The sequence below is a fragment of the Bos mutus genome, chromosome 14 (assembly GCF_027580195.1).
Source record: "Bos mutus isolate GX-2022 chromosome 14, NWIPB_WYAK_1.1, whole genome shotgun sequence".
Lineage (NCBI taxonomy): Eukaryota > Metazoa > Chordata > Mammalia > Artiodactyla > Bovidae > Bos > Bos mutus.
Window position 1 is genome coordinate 75,134,034 of NC_091630.1, and position 19,879 is coordinate 75,153,912.

Sequence of the window (19,879 nt, forward strand, 5' to 3'; positions counted from 1 at the left end):
ATGGACTGCGGCACGCCAGGGAACTGTCCCTCACCATCTCCCAGAGTTGTGGGATGTTCGTGGGAGTTTTACTAACTATAAAACAAGTGCCAATGAGAACAAATGTGTTCACTGAGTAACAGTGCAGTAGGAGCTGGAAACAAAGATAAAAAAATCTGCGTGGCTTCTGTGCTCAAGAAGTTCATAGTCTAGATGCGTTGGGAGGGGGCTGTGTAAACAGATAAATGCAGTGGGCTTGGGATGGTGCAGGCCCGAAGTGTGAGCAGGAATGTGGGAACAGTCATGAGCTGAAAGAGAATTCCTTAAACTGAGCCGCAAAAGAGGGGAAGTTATTTCGGGCAAAGGCTTACAACAGGCAAAGATTAGTATTTCAGAAGAACCAGAAAAACAAATCAGTATTTCCCAAATTTTTCACTTCAAGTTCACTTTCACATTTATCTCTGTTACCACATAAAACCATTTTAAGTCGACTAATTTTAGAAAATGTAAACAAGTTGGATTTAAAAAGAAAACTTTACACGATTACTACCAAAAATTACATTATTTGCTATAAACAGAAGCAAACCTTTAAAATAAAAGCAACAGGAACTCATTAATTTAATAAATCACTGTCAGGCTGTTCCTAGTTTTGGTGGCCAAAGGGGTGACCAGGATGAAATCAGGATAAATTAATGTCAGACAGTTAATAAATCCTATGGAGAAAACAGAGTGACTTAGGAAGGTTCCTTTGGATGGGGTGGCCCGGCAGGGCCCGCTACAGTATGTCATTTGAGCAGATATCTGAAGAAAGTGGTAGACCGAAAAGGAAAAGGAGGTCATTACAACTCAAGCAGATGCTGTGGCTTGCAGAAACAAGGCTGCGAGCCAGATTCACGGAGAGGGGTAAGTGATGGGGTGGCGGGCTCACAGCCAGCCGACACTTTCTGCAAGATAGTCTAGAGCGTGGAGAGGCAGGCGCTCGGTCGAGGGGGTTCCAGCTGCTGAATTCTATCTGTAAGACTAAATCTAAGCTGAAGCTCCAATCCTTTGGCCACCTGATGCGAAGAACTGACTCACTGGAAAAGACCCTGATGCTGGGAAAGACTGAAGGCAGGAGAAGAAGGGGACAAGAGAGGATGAGATGGTTTGGATGGCATCGCCGACTCGATGGACAGGAGTTTCCGTAAACTCCGGGAGTTGGGGATGGACAGGGAGGTCTGACGCGCTGCAGTGCAGAGTCGGACACGACTGAGCGACTGAACTGAACTGATTCCTAGCGGAAAGCATCTGCAAACAGTGCAACCTTGGAAAGAGAGTGAGCGAGGCCGGCTGTGACCGCCCCGACTGACAATTTAGTAAATAAATGAAAGCCAAGAAAAGTCACGTCGCTGAGAACTGGGACAAGAAAGCGGAAACTCTCCTTCTTCGTCCAGCCCGGTGCGGTCCAAGGATGGGGCTGGCAGGCAGACGCCGGGTCCGGGCAGAGCAGGGTAGACTCGCGCTTCTGCAGTCCTCACTCCCGGCCTCCCGTGAGCCCCTTTCCGGGAGAGGCTCAAAACGCGGAGCCGGCAAATCCGCGGAACCGGATGGCTAAGCCGGGATATGGAGTCGGCGCACGCGCAGTGGCCCGACCGAGCCCGGCCGCTCTCGCCGCTGGGGGGGAGGGTCATCCGAGCCTGACGTCCGCGACGCCGACGTCAGCGCCCCGGGAAGAGGAGGGCGAAGACTCCATCCGCCATGTTGGATGCCGCAGATTCGCCATAACCGCGCCGGCTCTTTTCTTAAAAAAATAAAAATAAAAAGCGAAGCATCAGTGGGGCGCCCCGCCTTCTCGGTCGGCGCGGGAGGGGGCCCGGAAGAGCCCGACACTTTTTTTTCCCTCCGCGGCAGGGGCGTTGCCATGGAGACGCGGGCGGCAGGTGAGCCGGGCTGGGGGTTGGGGTGGGGATGGGTGGGGGTGGGGCGCAGCGCGGCGCGCGGGAAGCCGTTGCGAGCTCGGAGTCGGGAAGGAGCGCGCGGGCCGCTGGGCGGCGGAGGGATCTACGGCCCTGGGCGGAGAGCGGACGTAGCGGCGTCCTTCGACGGCACGTTCGGTCGCTAGCAGTATCCCGCCGCCTCGGGTTTTTATTGAGAAAAAAAGTAACGAGGATGCTAGCGGAAGAACGAGCGAGGGAAGGCAGTGCGCGCGCGCGTGCGCGGAGCCGTTTCAGGGCAACGGGTGGGGCTGGGGCGCGCGCCAGCGACCGAGCGCAGGCGTGCCGGCGGGCGGGATGTTCGAATCCCCGCGCCGCCCACTCTTTGGCCGCTCTGCCTCCTTCTTGCCTGCCCTCAGTTTCCTCCTCCGTGAATTGGGTAGCTCCTTCAGACCCACGTTCCTTAGGCAGGGTGTGTTGAAGGGACAAGGTTCCACCGAGCTGCTGAAGGAAAGTTTCTTTGTGTCCTGAAGAGGGAACCATAAACGCCAGAGATTATTAGCATTCTGGCTGCCGGTAACCCTGTAACATCCTGTGATAAACTAATTTATCCTCTACCTGCCGCCTAGCCCTGCGGGCCCCTTGGTCCTCACCCGTTAAAGTTAAGCTGAAATGCCACCTCCTCCAGGCAGCCGTCCGTCTCTGGCTTCCGGGCGGGGGGAGGCAGCCTTTCTGCCCTTGGACGCAAGAGCAGGATGGATCTTCTGAACACCTGGCCCGAGCCCCTTGACGCTGAGCTTGGGGCTCCTTCCTGCGTGATTAACAAGAAGCGTCTGCACTGGGGCACTGACCTCGCGCTTCCTGCCTCTCTGTTTCTACCAACAGTTCTAATTTGTATGTCTTTTACTGACGAGGAACAAAAGTTCAGAGAGGTCAACTTCATACAGTTTGGAAATGGCAGAACTGAGGCTTTAAAAATCAACTTCCTCCAGCTTGGGATGAAATCCAGACTTCGGGGTGCCTGCCCGGCTTGTACTTCTGGCTCCTGGAAGCTCAAGTGCCTGGCCTCCAGTGGGTGCTGTAGGGTACCTTTATCGAAGGGAAGAGTGAATATCTGGCTGCACTGACCACCTCCTGCCCCTTCCAGACTGGTTCCCTAGCAGAGCCCAGTGACTTAAGGAATAATTGATATAAGTTTGGTGTCATATGGTGACTCGGACTGGAAAGAATCTGCCTACAGTGCGGGAGACCCGGGTTCGATCCCTGAGTCGGGAAGATCCCCTGGAGAAGGGAATGGCAACCCACTCCAGTATTCTTGCCTGGAAAATCCCATGGATGGAGGAGCCTGGTGGGCTACAGTCCATGGGGTCCCTAATAGTTGGACATGACTAAGCAATTAACACCGAGTGTCATAGGGCATACCATCAACAATGGCCCCTCCAACATCAACTGCTGAGTCTATAACCATGTTGAAGCAGTTATACTGAGTGTCCCCCATACTGAGGGTTGCAGAAGGCATTTGAGCTTATGTATGGTATTTGGTGCCCAGACGCCAGGGGCACGTTTCATGGATTCTTCAGTTGAAGCATCTCTATATGCCAGGCAGGGATGAGTAAAGAGCCCTTGGACCCTTGGTTCTGCCCTCATACTATTGTGTCAGATTCCGACAAGGAGAGCCAGTACAGTAAAGTGTGTGTGTGTGTGTGTGTGTGTGTGATGATGAAGCAGACCCAGATCCCCAGGAGCTGTGAACTATGCCTGGCATGCTTTCTGACAATAATGATGTTACCGAATCCAAAACCCGTACTGCTTGCCACACGATGGGTCAATAAATCGAGAGATGAATCACTGGGGCAAGGAACAGTGAGTTTATTTGGAAAGCCAGCAGCTGGAGAAGATGATGGACCAGTGTCCCAAAGCACAGTTGTACCTGAGTTAGAATTCAGGCTTCTTTTATAATAAAAGGGGAGAGGGGGAGTGGTTGGTTGGTACAAACTTCTTGGTGTCTGAATCCTTAGTTCTTGTACCTGTGCTCCTAGGTCTGGTTACAATGTTCCTATAAACCTCCAAGACAAACATTATTCTCTGTTCTGCAAGTTTTTATCTGTATGAATGGAAAAGTGTTGTACTTTAAAGGTCAGAGCCTTGAGAAGGGGCCATTCTGTGTATTTCAGGCTGTAGGCAAGGGTTTCTTGACTGGTAGCAAAAACAATAGAATACAAAGGTTAAAGTAGAAGAAACAGATCAGATGTGGAGTCAGACTTGATCTTCCCTACTGAACTGTCTTTGGTGCTTCCCTTCTCCCAAGTATAGATACATGGCATGCACTGCCCACTTCTCTTCTGGAGTTTACCTAACAGTTTCTAAAAACAATCCTGGACATTGTTGTAGTTGCCTTGACTTTTCAGCTATAAGTGACACAGATCATGTTTTAGAATATATTGCTGTTAACTTGCCATCTCTAATTCCTGAAGAGAGTCTCCTGTTTCGCTTGGTTGTTGGATTACGGCAGGAGAGTCAGTACAATAAGTGATAAGGTGGAGTCGTGTTTGGCCTCTAAGGTGCAGCTTCTAGGTGGTGAGCCTGCCGTGATGGTCACCACCTTGAACTGGAGATCTGCCTGCTGCCACACTGCTCCCTTCTCAGTCCATTTACCTTGTAGAACAATGATTCCTGTGTTACCTTACAATTTACCCAACAACTTGTCAAAGACAGCTATCCTTCAGTAGAATTAAGTGTCTGCCTAAGGCAAGGGCAGTCAGGAATTAGATATATTAAAAAGACTCTCCCGTAATTGCATTTCCTTTTATAGACAGTTTCATGCAGGCTGCTTCTGCAAACCTCCCCTGCGAGAGGAGCCGGTTTAATTATGTAGAAGGGATTTAGCCTGGAGTTAAGTTTTCTTTTTGTTCTCAACTGTTTATCCTGTTAAACTTTCACTGTCTTTGCAGTTTCTCAAGGGCAGGTGTCAACTTTAAGGGCAGGAACAGCCTGGAGGGTGGAATGAACACGTGCTCTGGGGCCTGGGATCTGCTCTCACCAGATTCCTGCAGGAGATGCCCTGGGCCGGTGCCCTGGAGGCTGGTGGTCCTGCTCCTCATCCCTTTCACCCAGACCCAGTCTGTCTGCCCTGCAGCCTAATGCTTTGTCACCTGCTTGCTTCTTGAAAACATTTGTGATTGGAAAAGTGTGACAGATGTTGACTGATTTTTTTTTAAAGAAAAAAAAATCTGAGAGTGAAGCAAATAGTCATATTAAAAACTTATTACAGGTTTGAAGTTACAGTCTTTTTTTTTTTTTAAGTAGAGTCAACTTAAAAAAATTTATTTTCCTTTGTTTGACTGTGTTGGGTCTTAGTTGTGGCATGCGCGATTTTCAACCTTCCCTGTGGCACGTGGGCTCTTAGTTGTGACATGTGAGATCTAGTTCCCTGACCAGAGCTCCGACCTGGGCCTCTGCTGGGAGCACAGCTTATAAGCAGATTATAGCGGCTTCCCCAATAGCTCAGTTGGTAAAGAATCCACCTGCAATGCAGGAGACCCCGGTTTGATTCCTGGGTTGGCAAGATCTGCTGGAGAAGGGATAGGCTACTCACTCCAGTATTCTTGGGCTTCCATTGTGGCTCAGCTGGTAAAGAATCCACCTGTAGTGCGTGAGACCTGGGTTCGAGCCCTGGGATGGGAAGATCCCCTGGAGAAGGGGAAGGCTACCCACTCCAGTATCCTGACCTGGAGAATTCCGTGGACTGGGTCACAAAGAGTTGGACACGACTGAGCGACTTTCACAAGCAGATCATGCTTGGCATATTAATAGAAAAAAAAATGGGGTTACAGACTTTTCTGCTTCTAAATCATGTAACAAATGGAGCTGCGAATTGCTTAACTCTGGAATCCAGCACCTTTGTGCCCCCGCTGGGTCAGGACCAAGGCAGGATGGAACGGTGGGCACCAGCTTCAGAGGCAGCTGCTGGCCTTGTTGGAGTGTAGGGGTTGAGGGGACCAGATCAGTTATGGCATCTGGAGCCAAGGAACAGGGGGTTTTGGGAGTAGCATTCTGGAAAATGGGGGTCTTGGATGTCCTGGCAACTTGGAAGGGTTGGTAAGTCAGCCCCAGGACTCCCTGTAGGGCCCTGGCTGGCTTCCTTATTTCTGTTGAATGTTTTCTTCCCATCTCTGCCAGCAGGACTCTTCTTCAGGGGCCACCACCACTGCCTTGCCCTGTAGGGTCCACCCTCCCTCCCTCTCTCCTTCCCTCCCTTCTTTCTTCTAAGCGGCTTCCCTGGTTCACCCAGATGTTTGTGTGAAACTTTGTGCCGGGAAGCGAGAATGCAGAGTCAGATGTGACTCACTGACTCCTCTTGAGGGTCTCATGCAGTCCCAGGAGTGGAAAACGGATCCTTTGGGAGATGGTGCCAGACGTCATGATGGAACTAAGCCCCGAGAATTGAGGGTTTGAGGGGTGGGGTGCAGCTCCCCCTATCCCAGCCAGTCAACCTTGGTCCTTTTGTTGAAAAAATATGTGGGTACATTTCTGAGCCCTTAGGTCTATTCCATTGATCTGTTTATCCTCCATCCGCATGGCACTGTCTGAATTACTGTAGTTTTCTAGTCATTTTTGAGCTTATAAAGAATAAACAGGAGGGCGTTCTTTGGAGGGGCAGAAATGCAGGCAGGAGCGAGACCCGGTAACAGGCACTGTCGTGGTGCAGCGGTGGCCGTGGGAATGGGGGTTGGGGCAGGTTTAGAGACGTGAGGCAGAGGAAAGCCCCGTGGGACTAGGCTGATCGGGCTTTAACTTAGAGACCAGCTAGTCTTCGTCTGTGTTTGTTTTTAGGGGAAAGAGCAGTGATGAACCGAACTGGCACAGGGACACGAAACTTCGCAGGCTCCGTACACACGGCCAGGGTCCATCATTTCCAGGAGGGCCACACGGCCACACTTCCCCTCACTGGGCAGGAGTCAGGCTTGCACACACGGCCAGGGTCCATCATTTCCAGGAGGGCCACACGGCCACACTTCCCCTCACTGGGCAGGAGTCAGGCTTGCACACACGGCCAGGGTCCATCATTTCCAGGAGGGCCACACGGCCACACTTCCCGTCACCGGGCAGGAGTCAGAGGACCAGCGAAGTTGCGGGTTTGGGGGTCTGGGTTGGCCTGCGGCGGGCCCACCCTGAGCCGCCCCTTCTCCCCCAGCCCTGGATCTTGGGTGTTTCTCTAGGAAGCAGGAGCTGAGCCTTGGTTAACGATCTTCTCAGGGATTCTAAGGTGAACATTCTGGAAATGTTCTAGTCCTTCTGACAAAGGAAATGCAGCATTTCTGTTTACAAATAAATATGTTTGTTAGCCTCATTGATCTCTTTAGGCTTTTTTTTTTTTCTCTTTAAGCTTTTAACTGATTGTGAATTAAGTGATATTGATGGTTTTGGAGTTTATAATCTTTTAGAGGAGACAGAGGTTAAACAAACACACCACCAAATACATGATTACAAATTGGGGAAATTGCTTCAAAGTGGAGGGTGGTGGGGGAGTGGGCAAGAGAAAGTAACGGAGACCTAATTTGTATTGAAGGGGGTTTCAGAAAAGTCTCTCTGAGAAACTGAAGTTAAAGCTAAACCTAGGTTCTGGATTTTTTTTTTTTTTAAAGTTTGGTGATCAGAAAGCAGCCCTCTCCACTTTGCAGAATTTCTTTTATGATTAAAAAATTTTTTTATATTGGACTGTTGTTGATTTACAATATTGTGTTAGTTTTAGGTATACAGCAAAGTGATTTAGTTGTACATGTCTATTCTCTTTTAACTTCTTTTTCCACTTAGGTTATTACAGAATACTGAGCAGAGTTCCCTGTGCTATACAGTAGGTCCTTGTTTGATTATCTGTTTTAAACATAGGGTGTGTACATGTCAATCCCAAACTCCCAATTTATTCCCTTTTCCCTTTAGTAACCATAAGGCGGTTCTCTAGGTGTGTAAGTCTGTTTTGTAAATAAGTTCATGTGTATTCCTCACCCCCCCCCCCCGCCTGCATCGCTATCATATGATATTTGTCTTTTTCTGTCTGACTTACCTCACTTAGGTAAGTGATCATCTTCAGAATTTCAGGCAGCTCAGAACTAGCTCACGGCCGGAGTTCTCCTTTGCCCTCTGTTGCCGCCTAGGGGTCATGTGTGGGAAAGGCCCTGCTGCAGGAGCTCAGGAGACACCTTTGTCTACCCAGGTGGCAGCTGCCAATGCAGATGTCAGGCACGACTGAGGGACTGGGGTGCTGGGCCTACAGGGGAGGAGACCCAGGGGCCACTGGGTAGCCTGATCAGATGCAGTGGGAGGGACTGGTCTTGCCAGGGTCACCCGAGGCTGCACTAGCTGGAGCTGGATCAGGGAGAAGGACGGGCTGCCTGAACTTCAAAAGTTCCCTGCCTCGTAAACAGAGTGGTTGTAGTTGTTCAGTCGCTCAGTCGTGTCCGACTCTTTGCGACCCCATGGACTGTAGCACGCCAGGCTTCCCGATCCTTCATCAACTCCTGGAGTTTACTCAAACTCATGTCTATTGAGTTGGTGATGCCATCCAACCATCTCATCCTCTGTCGTCCCCTTCTCCTCCTGCCCTCAATCTTTCCCAGCATCAGGGTCTTTTCCAATGAGTCAGTTCTTCCCATCAGGTGGCCACAGTATTGGAGCTTCAGCTTCGGCATCAGTCCTTCCAATGAACATTCAGGGTTGATTTCCTTTAGGATAGACTGGTTGGATCTTCTTGCTGTCCAAGGGACTCTTAAGAGTCTTCTCCATCACCACAGTTTGAAGGCATCAGTTCTTTGGTGCTCAGCTTTCTTTATTGTCCAGCTCTCACATCCGTACATGACTACTGGAAAAACCATGGCTTTGACTAGATGGACTTTTGTTTGCAAAGTAATGTCTCTGCTTTTTAATATGCTTTTTGGTCATTGCTTTTCTTCTGAGGAGCAAGTGTCTTTTAATTTCATGGCTGCAGTCACCATATGCAGTGATTTTGGAGCCCAAGAAAATAAAGCCTGTCGCTGTTTCCATTGTGTCCCCATCTTTTTGCCGTGAAGTGATGGGACAGGAGACATTGAGGTAGCTGCTCAACTAATAAGGGGAGTGTAGGGCACTGGCGGGAAGACTGGACTCTATCTCTTCTAAAGCAGGAGTCTATGAATTTGGGCCACAAACAAAACCACAGTCACTTTAAATTGTTTTCATGAACAAAATAGAATTATTTACTTATGATTCTGGAGTTTGTATCTTACTCATTTTAAAATGTGCTTAGCATACATAGTATGTGGTACATCTTAGGCATTCATTAAATGTTGAATTGTATGACTAAGTTGAAAATTTCTTTTTTCCCCAGTATAAAACTGAATGACCCAGGGATGTGGAGAGTACACCTGATGCTTACTTCCTGTGTTAGTTACCAGGAAGAAGGAACCAGATGATTCTGGTGGCCTGGAGCTGGGTGGCTGGTGGGGTTTGGAAAATTCGTTTCCTTGTGGCGCTTGCTTAAATTTAAAGGTCTGCTCTGGAATTTGAACAGACTTTAGACACATCTGAGTATTAGAGGGCAGTTCTTTCTTCTGGAATTAATTGTTGAGTTCAAAATGCTTTTTAACTGAGATCAATCACAGGCTTTCATGATAAGTAGAGCAGGTATTTCAGATTCGCCATTGAATTTGTGTGTTTCCCACAGTTCCTGTCGGGCTGTTATTTTATCTCCTTTGATTATGACCTCAGGAGCCCAGAGCAGACAGCCAGCTTCTAGATGATAATAAATGAAGTGTCCCCGTCCTCAGCCTCTTTGTTTTTTTTTCACTGGAGGCTGGTTGCTTTACAGTGTTGCTGGTTTCTGCTGTGCAGCAGCGTGACTCAGGCGTAAGCGTACACGCCCATGCCGCCGCTCCAGGCCACCCCAGAGCGCCGGTCCCGCTCCCTGTGCTCTGCAGCAGCTCCTGCCCGCCGGCGGTTCCACTCCTGCTGGGGTCTGTGTCAGGGCTCCTTGGTCAGTTCATCCCGCCTCTCCTTCCCCTGCCACGTCCGTAACTGCCTGTTTCTCAACAGCGTGGACAGGAGTTCTGGTCGACATGGTCTAAGCTTCCTAATTCCTTGTCTCCATTTTCCTAAGTCTGTGGGTCCCCAAAGATTTTGGGGTGCTGGAGGCCCTCTCCCGTCCCACTGGCTGCCAGGGAGTGGGCGCTGCAAACCACATTTGTCTAATCTGCAGTGAAAAAACTGCCGGTGTCCTGGAGAGAACGTGAGACTAGATTTGTGTTCTAGTCCAGACTGTCACGTGCTTGTAAGTGGAAAATACACACCAGATTGTGAATATTTAGTACAGCAACCACAATAAAAAAAGAATGTTGAACTCTCTCATCCGTTTCTAATCTCATGGATTACAAGGGAAAGAGTAATATTTGGATATACTGGGGTAACAAAGCGTAGTATTAGAATTAATTTTCCTTGTTTCATTTTAATGCGGCTGCTTGAAAAATTTGAAATCACACCAGTGGTCCTGTTTCTGTGGACGGCGCCGGCCTGGCCGGGGGCGTTGGGCCTCTTGAGCCCTGGTGGTCTAAATGGCAGCCCTCGCAGAGCCGCACGTGAGTGTGTTTCTGCACGAGAGGCAGTGTCCGTGGGCAAGCGCTCACACTGGCCATCTGCACGTTGGGGAACGGTGTGCGTGCTGAGCCACGCCCCCTAGCGGGTGGCTGTGTGTGCAAGCCCGTCTCCCCTGCCTGTCCCTGTCCTGGGCACCTGTGTCGCGTGGAGCAGCCCTGTGCCCGGTATTGCCTCCGCGCGATTGACCCCTGCCCCCACCGTCCTCGTGAGGTCAGCAGGGCGGCTGCAGTGGTCTCCGTGGGTTTCCAGCCACGGACGTGTGGGTTCGTCAGGGGAGAGGCCCCTCCAGACGCGTAGAAGTAGCCACGGTGGGGTCTGAGCCCGAAGCCTCCATCCCGAGGCCCAGTGCTGAAGCCAGCGCCAGGCGGCCCATCACCTTCCAAAGTTAAGACTGATGGTGCCCCTCCCACCACACACAAAGGAACCCAAATAAACTAAAACAACGAAACCCCTAGACCAGAAACTCAGAGGCCTGGTGGCGGCGGCCATGGGCATTGCTAAAACAGGAGAGCACTTTGCACATCTTGTTTATCCCGTGGAAATGACCCCGGCGATGTGGTGGTCAGCCTGGGAGTTCTGGGGCCACCTTGGTGACTTGCGTAAGGGAAGTGGTGATGTCAGGGGTCCCCGTGGGGGCTCCCACCTCCTTGGAGCCTCCCCCACATCTGCTGGGGCGGGCATAGCGCTGCCACTTAGAGAACTGGGTGATGGGGATGTGGTTCCTGTTTACATCAAATTATTTATGGTGCTTTCCCACGGAAAGGGCCCCAGGGCTGCTCTTCAGCTCTGATTATGGTAAATATGAGTAGACTCTATTGCCCAGGGCTCTCACTTTGAGAGTGCTTAAAAATAACTTAAAAAAAAATTATGCCAAGTTTCAACGTGGAAGAAATGCGTATGCATAAAATTATAATGCCACTGTTTGGCCCAGGCTTAATTATAGCTGATACTGAGCATTTCTCATTTTATTTCGTTAATCCAGTTTCAACAAAGGAACACCCAGGGGCTTTCTCCTTTGCATCTAATAGAAATGTTAACTTTGTGGGGCTATGGAAGTTGGCGTGCTCATCAGCATTTCATGAGCTGAATGGTAATAATACCACAAATGAGGGCATGCATTTATTGGAACTTCCGCCCACTGAGTCTCAGAGCTGGGGGCCGGGTATCTTGGAGGTGGAGGTGGCAAGCGGGAGGGCAGGTGCCTTTTGGGCCCCTCCGGGCGTGGGAGCAGCGGGCGCTGGCTGGGGCTGCTGGCACACCCTGGGTTCCGTCCAGGCGGCTCTGTCCGTCTGTCTGTAAATTAGCCTCTGGGTGAGGCTCAGAGAGCAGGTTCCGTTCTAAGCCATTCGAAGGCCACTTCTCACTGGGGCCTCGAGAGGCTCACAGACTTAGGCAGACTCCTCCGCCACCATGGAGGCGGGGCGCAGGGGACCCAGGTCCTGACTCAGGTGGGCGCCCTTCCTGCTGCTTTGTTTGCAGCGGTGCCTCCAGAGGGGTCGGTCAGCGAGCTGGGAGCGCCCTGCCGATCCAGCAGACGCCCAGCAGGTGTGGGCGTGGAGGCCCAGGAGGCCGGGTCCGCGTGCCTGGGCGCAGGGCTGCGGGGCGGGTTCACGGCCGGATCTGGGCTTCTCAGCCCACTGTGTGCTCACCGCTGTTGGTGACCTCGGAGTCCCCTCGAAGTGGGGAGAGCCGCCCCTCCCTCACTGGATTAATGTGAAAATGAAGTGGGTGGCGGACCAAGGATGGCATCTGGTGGAGTTAAGACTCAGGGAATGTTCACTGTATTTTCATGAGGGTCTGCCTGCCCCGTCTTGGGAGTGGCTTCATCCCAGGAATGGGGGTGTAGTGCTCAGACTGGTCACCAGAGGGTGCTGCTGGCGCGTGTATGATGTGCACTCTGGCCTGAAGGCCCGGGTTTACTCTGTGTGCTGGTAACCTTTTTTTTGCCAAGGAAAGCTGGTCCGCTGTATGTGGTGGTTCTCTGTTCCCTGCTTCAGACCTGCTGCCAAGCTGTGTGGAGGCATGTTTATTAAATGTGTGTTCTGGTGGGTTGGTGGCCCTGCATCTGGCATTCTCATTTCCTGAAGGGAGTTGCTGTTGTAAATTGCATAAAATAAACACACAGAGAGTAAAGTTCCCTTTTTGGTGTAGCTCCTCTTAGTTGTGATTAATTGTTAGAAATATCTCTGTAGCCACAAAGCTGGGTATAGGGTGGGGCCCAAGGCTTCTTGTGTTCTTCACATGGTCCTACTGGTTCCGACCTGTGTTTCTACCTGATTTTTTTAAGTTCCTTATACGTGGACCGAGTAGTTTTGAAAACATATAGGCCTGAACTTGATCTGCCGGGGCAGGTTACAGCTGCTTCATCTGTAACATGGGAGAGTAATACCTTTGTGGCCAGCTCCTTAGGGCCGCTGTGTACAGCTGTGCAGGTTGCACACTGCACAAGAGCAGCATGTCTAAGGGCATCATCTCACGCCATGGATTTGTGTATTCATTATGACAGTTTTCTGCAAGTGGTAGAAAAGTATCTTGTTCTCACAAAATCAATATGTTATGACCACTTTCTGATAGGGGGAGCTAATGTCTTTAGGAAATGGCACCCTTTTTCCTTTCTCACAGAGGTGCCTTGCAGGCTGGCAGCCACCCTGCTCGTCAGGGTGAGAGGTGACAGGGAATGTGGCCCTCAGGGAAGGTTTGCCGCTTCCCTTGAAAGCAGAGTTTGAAGTGCTGTCATGGAGGTGAGCCCAGAGGCAGGGCCCCTAGGCAAGTGTGTGTGTTGGGGGTGCCAAGTAGGGACACGGGGCCTTCCAGGGGAAGAGCAGGGGTTGTTGGGAGTCCAGCCTCCCAGGCTCTTAGCCCATGCTGCGTCTCCATCAGAACCTGGGAATGTCTCTGTGTTTCACTATTGAAAGACTCACATTTTAACATCTCTAACATCTGGAGGTGTCTTACAGTTGATGTGATAAGACTCCTGCATGCCTTAATTTATTTGGTAGCATTTTAATCTTCTTTTAGTCATATTGTAAAGTATCCATGCATCTGAAGATAGATGCTGTCTAAGATTTGAGGAAATAGGATAATGAAACCCATTTCATGGGAGTGTCGTGCAGATTAGACACGCCTGGCCTGAGCCTTGCGTGCTGCCAGCTCATGGTGGGGGTGTGATTGATTTAAACTTCCGACTCTTCTCCTGCTTCCTCTTTGAATTCCTTTATTTTGGTTACAGCGAGTTCTCAGAAAGTGCGATGGTGATGATGATGTTATATTAAGCATATCCACAGCTCGTTAAAAGTTGTGCGAAACAGACTAAATGGAAGGAAAGTATTTTGATCAAGCCCGGGCCCCCTTTCCTGAAGATAAAGGGAAAGAGTATTTTCGATTGCAGTAAGCTGCACAGTGTGAGGGTTTACTCCCGCCTTGGGTGTAACAGCAGTCTGGCTGCGTGTTACTAAAGTGTTTCCACTCCTGTTGGGATGCTGCCAGCCTGTAAGAGTTTAATAACTTAAGGGCAAGTGAACAACAGGAAGACAAAACCTAACTCCAAAGGAATCTGCCATCCGACTTTTTTCATGAGGTCGGCAGTTTAATAGGATCTTAGCTTAGTCTGTTGAACTCTATTTAAAGTTGATCAATCCAAGTAAAAGACGGTTAAAAAGCAGAGGATGGCATACTAATCGAGGAGAGGAAGGAAGAGAGCTTTGTTTTTACACTATAGTTTTTAAATAGAGAAATCTCATGGTCTGGTAATGAGCATTCTGTCTCCTTATGGTCATCAATAAATATTTGGGCTGTTTGTAGTCATCAGCTCACCTGACATTTATCGAGCACCTACTGTGTTCCTAGCGGCAGCCAGGCTGAGAGGAGGATGGCTAATGTTGGGTCTGGCGGGGCTCCGGCGGCAGGTGGTGTGGGGGGTGGTGTGGGGGGTCCTGGGGCCGATCCCCTTCTCCTCCCGGAGGTGGGCAGGGGCCTGGACTGAGCCCTGCTGCCCCCCGGGAGCTGCCTCACTCCAGCCCTGTGGGACGCAGAGACCTCTCAGATGTGGGGCCGCTGCTAATGCCGCTTCTGTTAGACAACATCCTTTGAGTTTATGCTCAGGGTCCCTGTCTGTGACACGCGATGTCCCCTCTCACTTCTCTGTGGGGAGCCCAGCACTGGGGGGTGGAGGGAGGGAAGAGGCCTCAGGGTGCTGGGAGCCCTGGGGGGACTTTGGGGACGTGTAAGTGGGGTGCCCCTGCCTCTTTCCCTCCCAGACTCACAGCAGAAGCTCCGTGCTCCGGCATGCCATCCTTCCCAGGGGCTGGTCAGCTGTTGTCTCTACCCCGCACGCTTCTGTGTTATCCGACTGTTCGACAGCTTCGCCCTGTGGCTCCTGTAATAATTAATAACAGTGATTTTAAACGGGGGTGCCGAGGGCCGGGAGACCTGGAACACCTGCATCCTGCTCTGCTCTTCCCATCCCAACAGGAGATGCCCTTACATAGGACAACAGCAAAATTCTCCTTGACCGTGGGCTGGGCTGGATGTGCTGGGAGCTGGCCAGAGCCCGAAACTTCAGCTCAAGGCTGGACTAACCTTCGCTGGTTTCCTCGGGGGCCCGAGATGTGGGGAGGGGTTCCTCAGGAGCAAGCCAGCTCCAGCCGCCTGATTCCAAAGGGGCTGCCTGATTGTAAAGGCGGGGGCGGGGGGCCCAGCCAGCCCACACCTGTGACCCATCAGCGCCCAGGGGCGCTCCCCAGGGTCCCAGCCACCCTCCCTGGACTGCAGGCCCGTCCAGGTCGTGGCCTTCCTCTGGGAGGAGTGGACAGAGGCACTCGCTCACTTGTCTCTGGTCCCCCAGGCAGGGTGAGCAAGTGGGGGTCAGAGGTCACAGGCAGGACCCAGCTCTTCCTGGCTGGGAGTGTTTGCAAATCAGGGTTCAGAAATGAGGACTTGTTGATGTGGTTATTTTAAGATTTTCCATTTTAACAGTACAGAGTAGCTGGTTACAAACTGGCAAAAAAAAAATCACAGAAATTGAGTGCTCAAGCTCCAGACTTCTGTGACTTTGCTTGTGCTGAACATGCCGTTTCCCTCCCGAGTCCTTTTGATAAGGATGAGTGCACAGTAATTGAACCTAAAAATGCAGCCAAATTATAGCATCTTCATCAGAATTAGATGACAACATAATTATGCTTGTATTTCAGGGTATAAGACCTTTTTTTTTTCCCTCTATGCGTCTACTATGAAAAAATGAGAAGAGCAGCTTTGTTGTTATTTGGGTAGATGAACAGTTCTTCACGTCTGGGGGCCGCAGCCCGACGTGCCCGTTCCCCGTGTTTCCGCGTCTTGTCTGCGCTGTGGTTTGAGCATGTCCTTGCAGGGTGCACGGCCTCCTTCCGAGTCAGAGGCCTGGGGCATGTTACAGACGCCATTCTAGCGGGGACACTGCGGATGGGGCGGCACTCATGACAGCAGAGACGAGCTCATCCACCTGCACGGCTCTGGGGGCCATGTGGTCCAGCCGGCTGTTGTGTAGCCGTGCTCCCATCAGTGCTGACCCAGGAGACCGAGTGGTCCCATCAGTGCTGACCCGGGAGGCCGTGTGGTTCCACCGACTGTTGTGTAGCTGTGCTCCCATCAGTGCTGACCCTGTTGTGTAGCCGTGTTCTCATCAGTGTTGACCCTGTTGTGTCGCTGTCTTCCCATCAGTGCTGACCCCGGGAGGCCATGTGGTACATTGTAGAGCTTGGGGCTGCTGCTGCTGCTGCTGCTGCTAAGTTGCTTCAGTCGTGTCCGACTCTGTACGACCCCATAGATGGCAGCTCACCAGGCTCCTCCGTCCCTGGGATTCTCTAGGCAAGAACACTGGAGTGGGTTGCCATTTCCTTCTCCAATGCATGAAAGTGAAAAGTGAAAGTGGAGTCTCTCAGTCGTGTCTGACTCTTTGCGACCCCATGGACTGAAGCCTACCAGGCTCCTCCGTCCATGGATTTTCCAGGCAAGAGTGCTGGAGTGGGGTGCCATCGCCTTCTCTAGGTCAGGCTGGGTGCCCCCTGAGGCCAGCCTTTCTGAGCCCCAGGCCTGTACCTGTAGCTGAGAGCTCAGGGAGCACGCGAGGTCATGTTGTGGGCAGGTCCTGGAGCCAGTCTGGTGCCCTTGGGCGCCCCAGGGCCCTTCCCAGGTCCGCTTTCAAGATCCTTTCAGTGCCTCCTCCGGGAAGCCTTCCTAGCACTTTAGCCCAGGATCTCTGCCTTCCCTCTGCCCAGCGTGTCTGCTGTTTACAGCAGCGTCTTGGCTCAGATGTCCCTTGAACAGCTACCCCGGGCAGGCTGGAGGAGGCAGCCTTGGACAGGAGGCTGCCCTGCCTGAGCCACTCAGCGCTCATCACTTGTTGCCACAACCTGAATGCTGTGTGTACCCGTCACCTCGCTTCTCAACCTTCCTGATTTTTAAACTCATGTAAACAGGAGATTCAAGAGACTCGGGTTCTGTCCCTGGGTCGGGAAGATCCCCTGGAGGAGGAAATGGCAACCCACTCCAGTATTCTTGCCTGGAGAATCCCACGGACAGAGGAGCCTGGTGGGCTGTAGTCCATGGGGATCGCAAACAGCTGGACATGACTGAGAATGCACACATAGACTCATTGTAGGAAATCCAGAAGTGACTATAAGAAAAGAGTCCAGCAGGCAGGATCCTTTCTGCCTGGCCATCTGTTCTTCCGTCCATCACCCGTAAATCTGTCTCTCCCTTAGGAACAAAGTCATGCACCTGTCGAGCTGTGGTGCGTCCCACTCTGTAGAAGTGAATGTTCATCCTGAGCATTTTCTGTGTCGTCCAGGATTCTTCCCCCTTTGGTTCTCAGCGGCTTGTGGGACTGCTCTGGGGGACGTGTCCTGGCATGCCCGCTGTGGAGCACGCAGATGGTTTCTGGGACTTGTCATCCTGAATGACCTCTGTGTTGAGCATCTCTGCGCAGAGTCCTTGTTTGCATTTTGGACGATTATGAAGCCAGATATCAAGAAGTAGGACCACTGCTCAGAAGTCATGAGCGAGCGTCTTCGGGGCTCTTGGCCCCTTGGTTGGTGGCAGGCGTGTCTCTGTCAGCATTCAGGGCCCGGGTCCTGCAGGGGGGTGCCAGGCCGGCCTCCCGACGCCGCGGCTTCCCTGGCCTCAGCGCAGGTGTGGGCTGCCTCCCCACCTCTGTCTCCATTCCATGCTGCAGCCTCTCCTCTGTGACAGTCGTCCTGGGTCGGGTATCCTTGTCTTTGCCAGCATCCTGGGGACTCCAGACCCAGCACTGGACCCATGGTGGGCATTTGGGAAGTGTGCCGAATGACACAGATGGCCATGGCCAGGAGGCATCCCGGGCCGCCCAGGCCTTCGGGCTGTGGGGGATCCTGGGCAGTGGGTTAGTTAACAGGCGGTGCCATCGCTTGGTCACGCGCAGATGCACAAGGAGTCTTATCTGTGTGGTCTCCAGACAGTGCTTGGTGTGCCTGGGGACTAAGGGGCCCTCACAGGAGCCCTGTGGTCCCCCAAAGTGCTGCTGTTACCTGTCTTAGAATTCCCTTTTCTCCTGAAAGCATAGCAGGAATCAAGAGTAAGTCCAGGCTACTTGGGTAATAGTTGCAGTGAAAACTCTATGATGCGGTTGTTCTGGGCGGGTCTGTCTCCCCAGTGGGCTGGTGGCTCGTCTGTGGAGGACCCCACGCCCAGTTCATCTGAGTTCCGGACGCCTGACGTGGGGGCCACCCTGTGGCCACTGCTCCACAGACGCTGAAATGACCAAGAAAGCACTTGGTATGTGGTTTGGGGATTATGTTCCTCTCTGGAGTGATTTTCACTTCAGACTTGGTTGACTACAGGGAAAAGTGTTTTAGCTTTAACTTGGAGGCAGCTCAGCTCACGGTCTGCAGCCAGAGTTCATGTCAGCAGGCGGCAGAGTCCAGGCTTTGACCTGGGCAGGTTGCTTCTTCTCACAGCCTCAGTGTCCTCAGCTGTGGAATAGGGATGACAACCCCCTTTGCCTAAATCGTAGGGGTCATTGTGGGGTCAGCAAGACACTCAGTGAAAATGACATGGCCTCTTATGATGAAAGGCATCTATCACTGAAATCTCTTCTTGTTTTGGAAGCATTTCGGGTTCCTTAGGAACGAAGCATTTCTTGGAAAAAATAAAATATCGATTGGTGGTGTTCACGAGAGACTTTCATTGATGAAGCAATGTTCTGCTTTGTTAAATTTCCATTTCGTGTGTTATTTGGTGAAGAATTCTTGTAGGTCATTACCCTGCCTGCTTATTGGTGGAAAAGCCCTTTCTTTGAAGGCAAGAGAGGGACTTGGTTTCTGGGACCCAGGCGCCTCCTGGGCACCACCCTCACTGTGGCAGCGCCGTGCCAGCCCACTGCCTCGTGAAATTCAAAGAAAGAATTTTCTGGCAGCCGGGGCTACATAAAGCAAGCAGTGAGCTGCCTGGCCAGACGCAGCCTGTGGGAGGCTGGCCATCGCTCAGATGAGCAGCCTTCAGTATTTTTTCTTTGGCAGTTGGACGCAACCACTGTTTTTTGTGAAGATGAAATGACATATTTTGCTTTTGTTTCTTTTCCTTACAGAAAACCCAGCCATCTTCATGTGTAAATGTTGTAACCTTTTCTCACCAAGTCAGTCGGAACTCCTCTCCCACGTTTCTGAGAAGCACGCAGAGGAAGGGGTTAATGCGGATGAAATCATCATTCCCCTCAGGCCTCTGAGTACCCCTGAGCCCACCAACCCAGGCAAACCCGGAGATGGTAAGGGGGCTGGGGTGCTGGGCGAGGGTGCCTGTAGGTGGCAGTGCTGCTCATTTGCTTTCAAATACTTTGCTTCTAGGGCTTCCCTGGTGGACTAGTGATAAAGAACCCGCCTGCCAATGCAGGAGACGAGGGTTTGATCCCTGGGTTGGGAAGATCCCCTGGAGAAGGAAATGGCAACCCACTCGAGTAGTCTTGCCTGGACAGTGCCATGGACAGAGGAGCCTGGCGGGCTGCCGTCCATGGGGTCGCAAAAGAGTTGTGCACACTGGAGTGACAACAGGAACAAGAACAACAGCTTTGATGCTGTTTCTGTCTGGCAGGTGTAGGGCCTCAGAGGAATCCAAGTTTCCAACCAGAAGCCACAATAATTTCCATTTGTAGATCTTCTCAAATAGGATTGTGTCTCTGAATTCCCTGTACCCAGTCTTTATAGGTGCTGCTCCAGTGTCTGGTCGGTATATGGAGGGATGAATGAATGACTGAATGAAAGGAGTCAACACCATCCCAACAGGGCAAAAAGCACAAGCTTGTTGTCAGAGAAGTGTGGGTTTAACCCAGTTCCAGCACCGGCTCCTGTATTACCTGA

General features: G+C 51.5%; 1 protein-coding gene and 1 long non-coding RNA gene across 3 annotated transcripts in view; one reads left to right on the forward strand and one right to left on the reverse strand.

Annotated features, from left to right (window-relative positions):
- Window positions 1-1,622: 1,622 nt before the first annotated feature.
- Window positions 1,623-2,722, reverse strand: LOC138990729 (uncharacterized). The gene is made up of 3 exons (XR_011466826.1): window positions 2,546-2,722; window positions 2,302-2,419; window positions 1,623-1,759 (listed from the first exon to the last, which is right to left on the reverse strand). It is a non-coding gene; the product is annotated as an uncharacterized lncRNA (long non-coding RNA).
- Window positions 1,724-19,879, forward strand: part of ZFAT (zinc finger and AT-hook domain containing) — a 158,458-nt gene continuing 140,302 nt past the window's right edge. For both annotated transcript variants that reach the window (XM_070382748.1, XM_070382749.1), the window contains exons 1-2: window positions 1,724-1,898; window positions 19,114-19,290. In XM_070382748.1, the coding sequence (XP_070238849.1) occupies window positions 1,724-1,898; window positions 19,114-19,290 (352 nt within the window). The remainder of the gene's footprint in view (window positions 1,899-19,113; window positions 19,291-19,879) is intronic.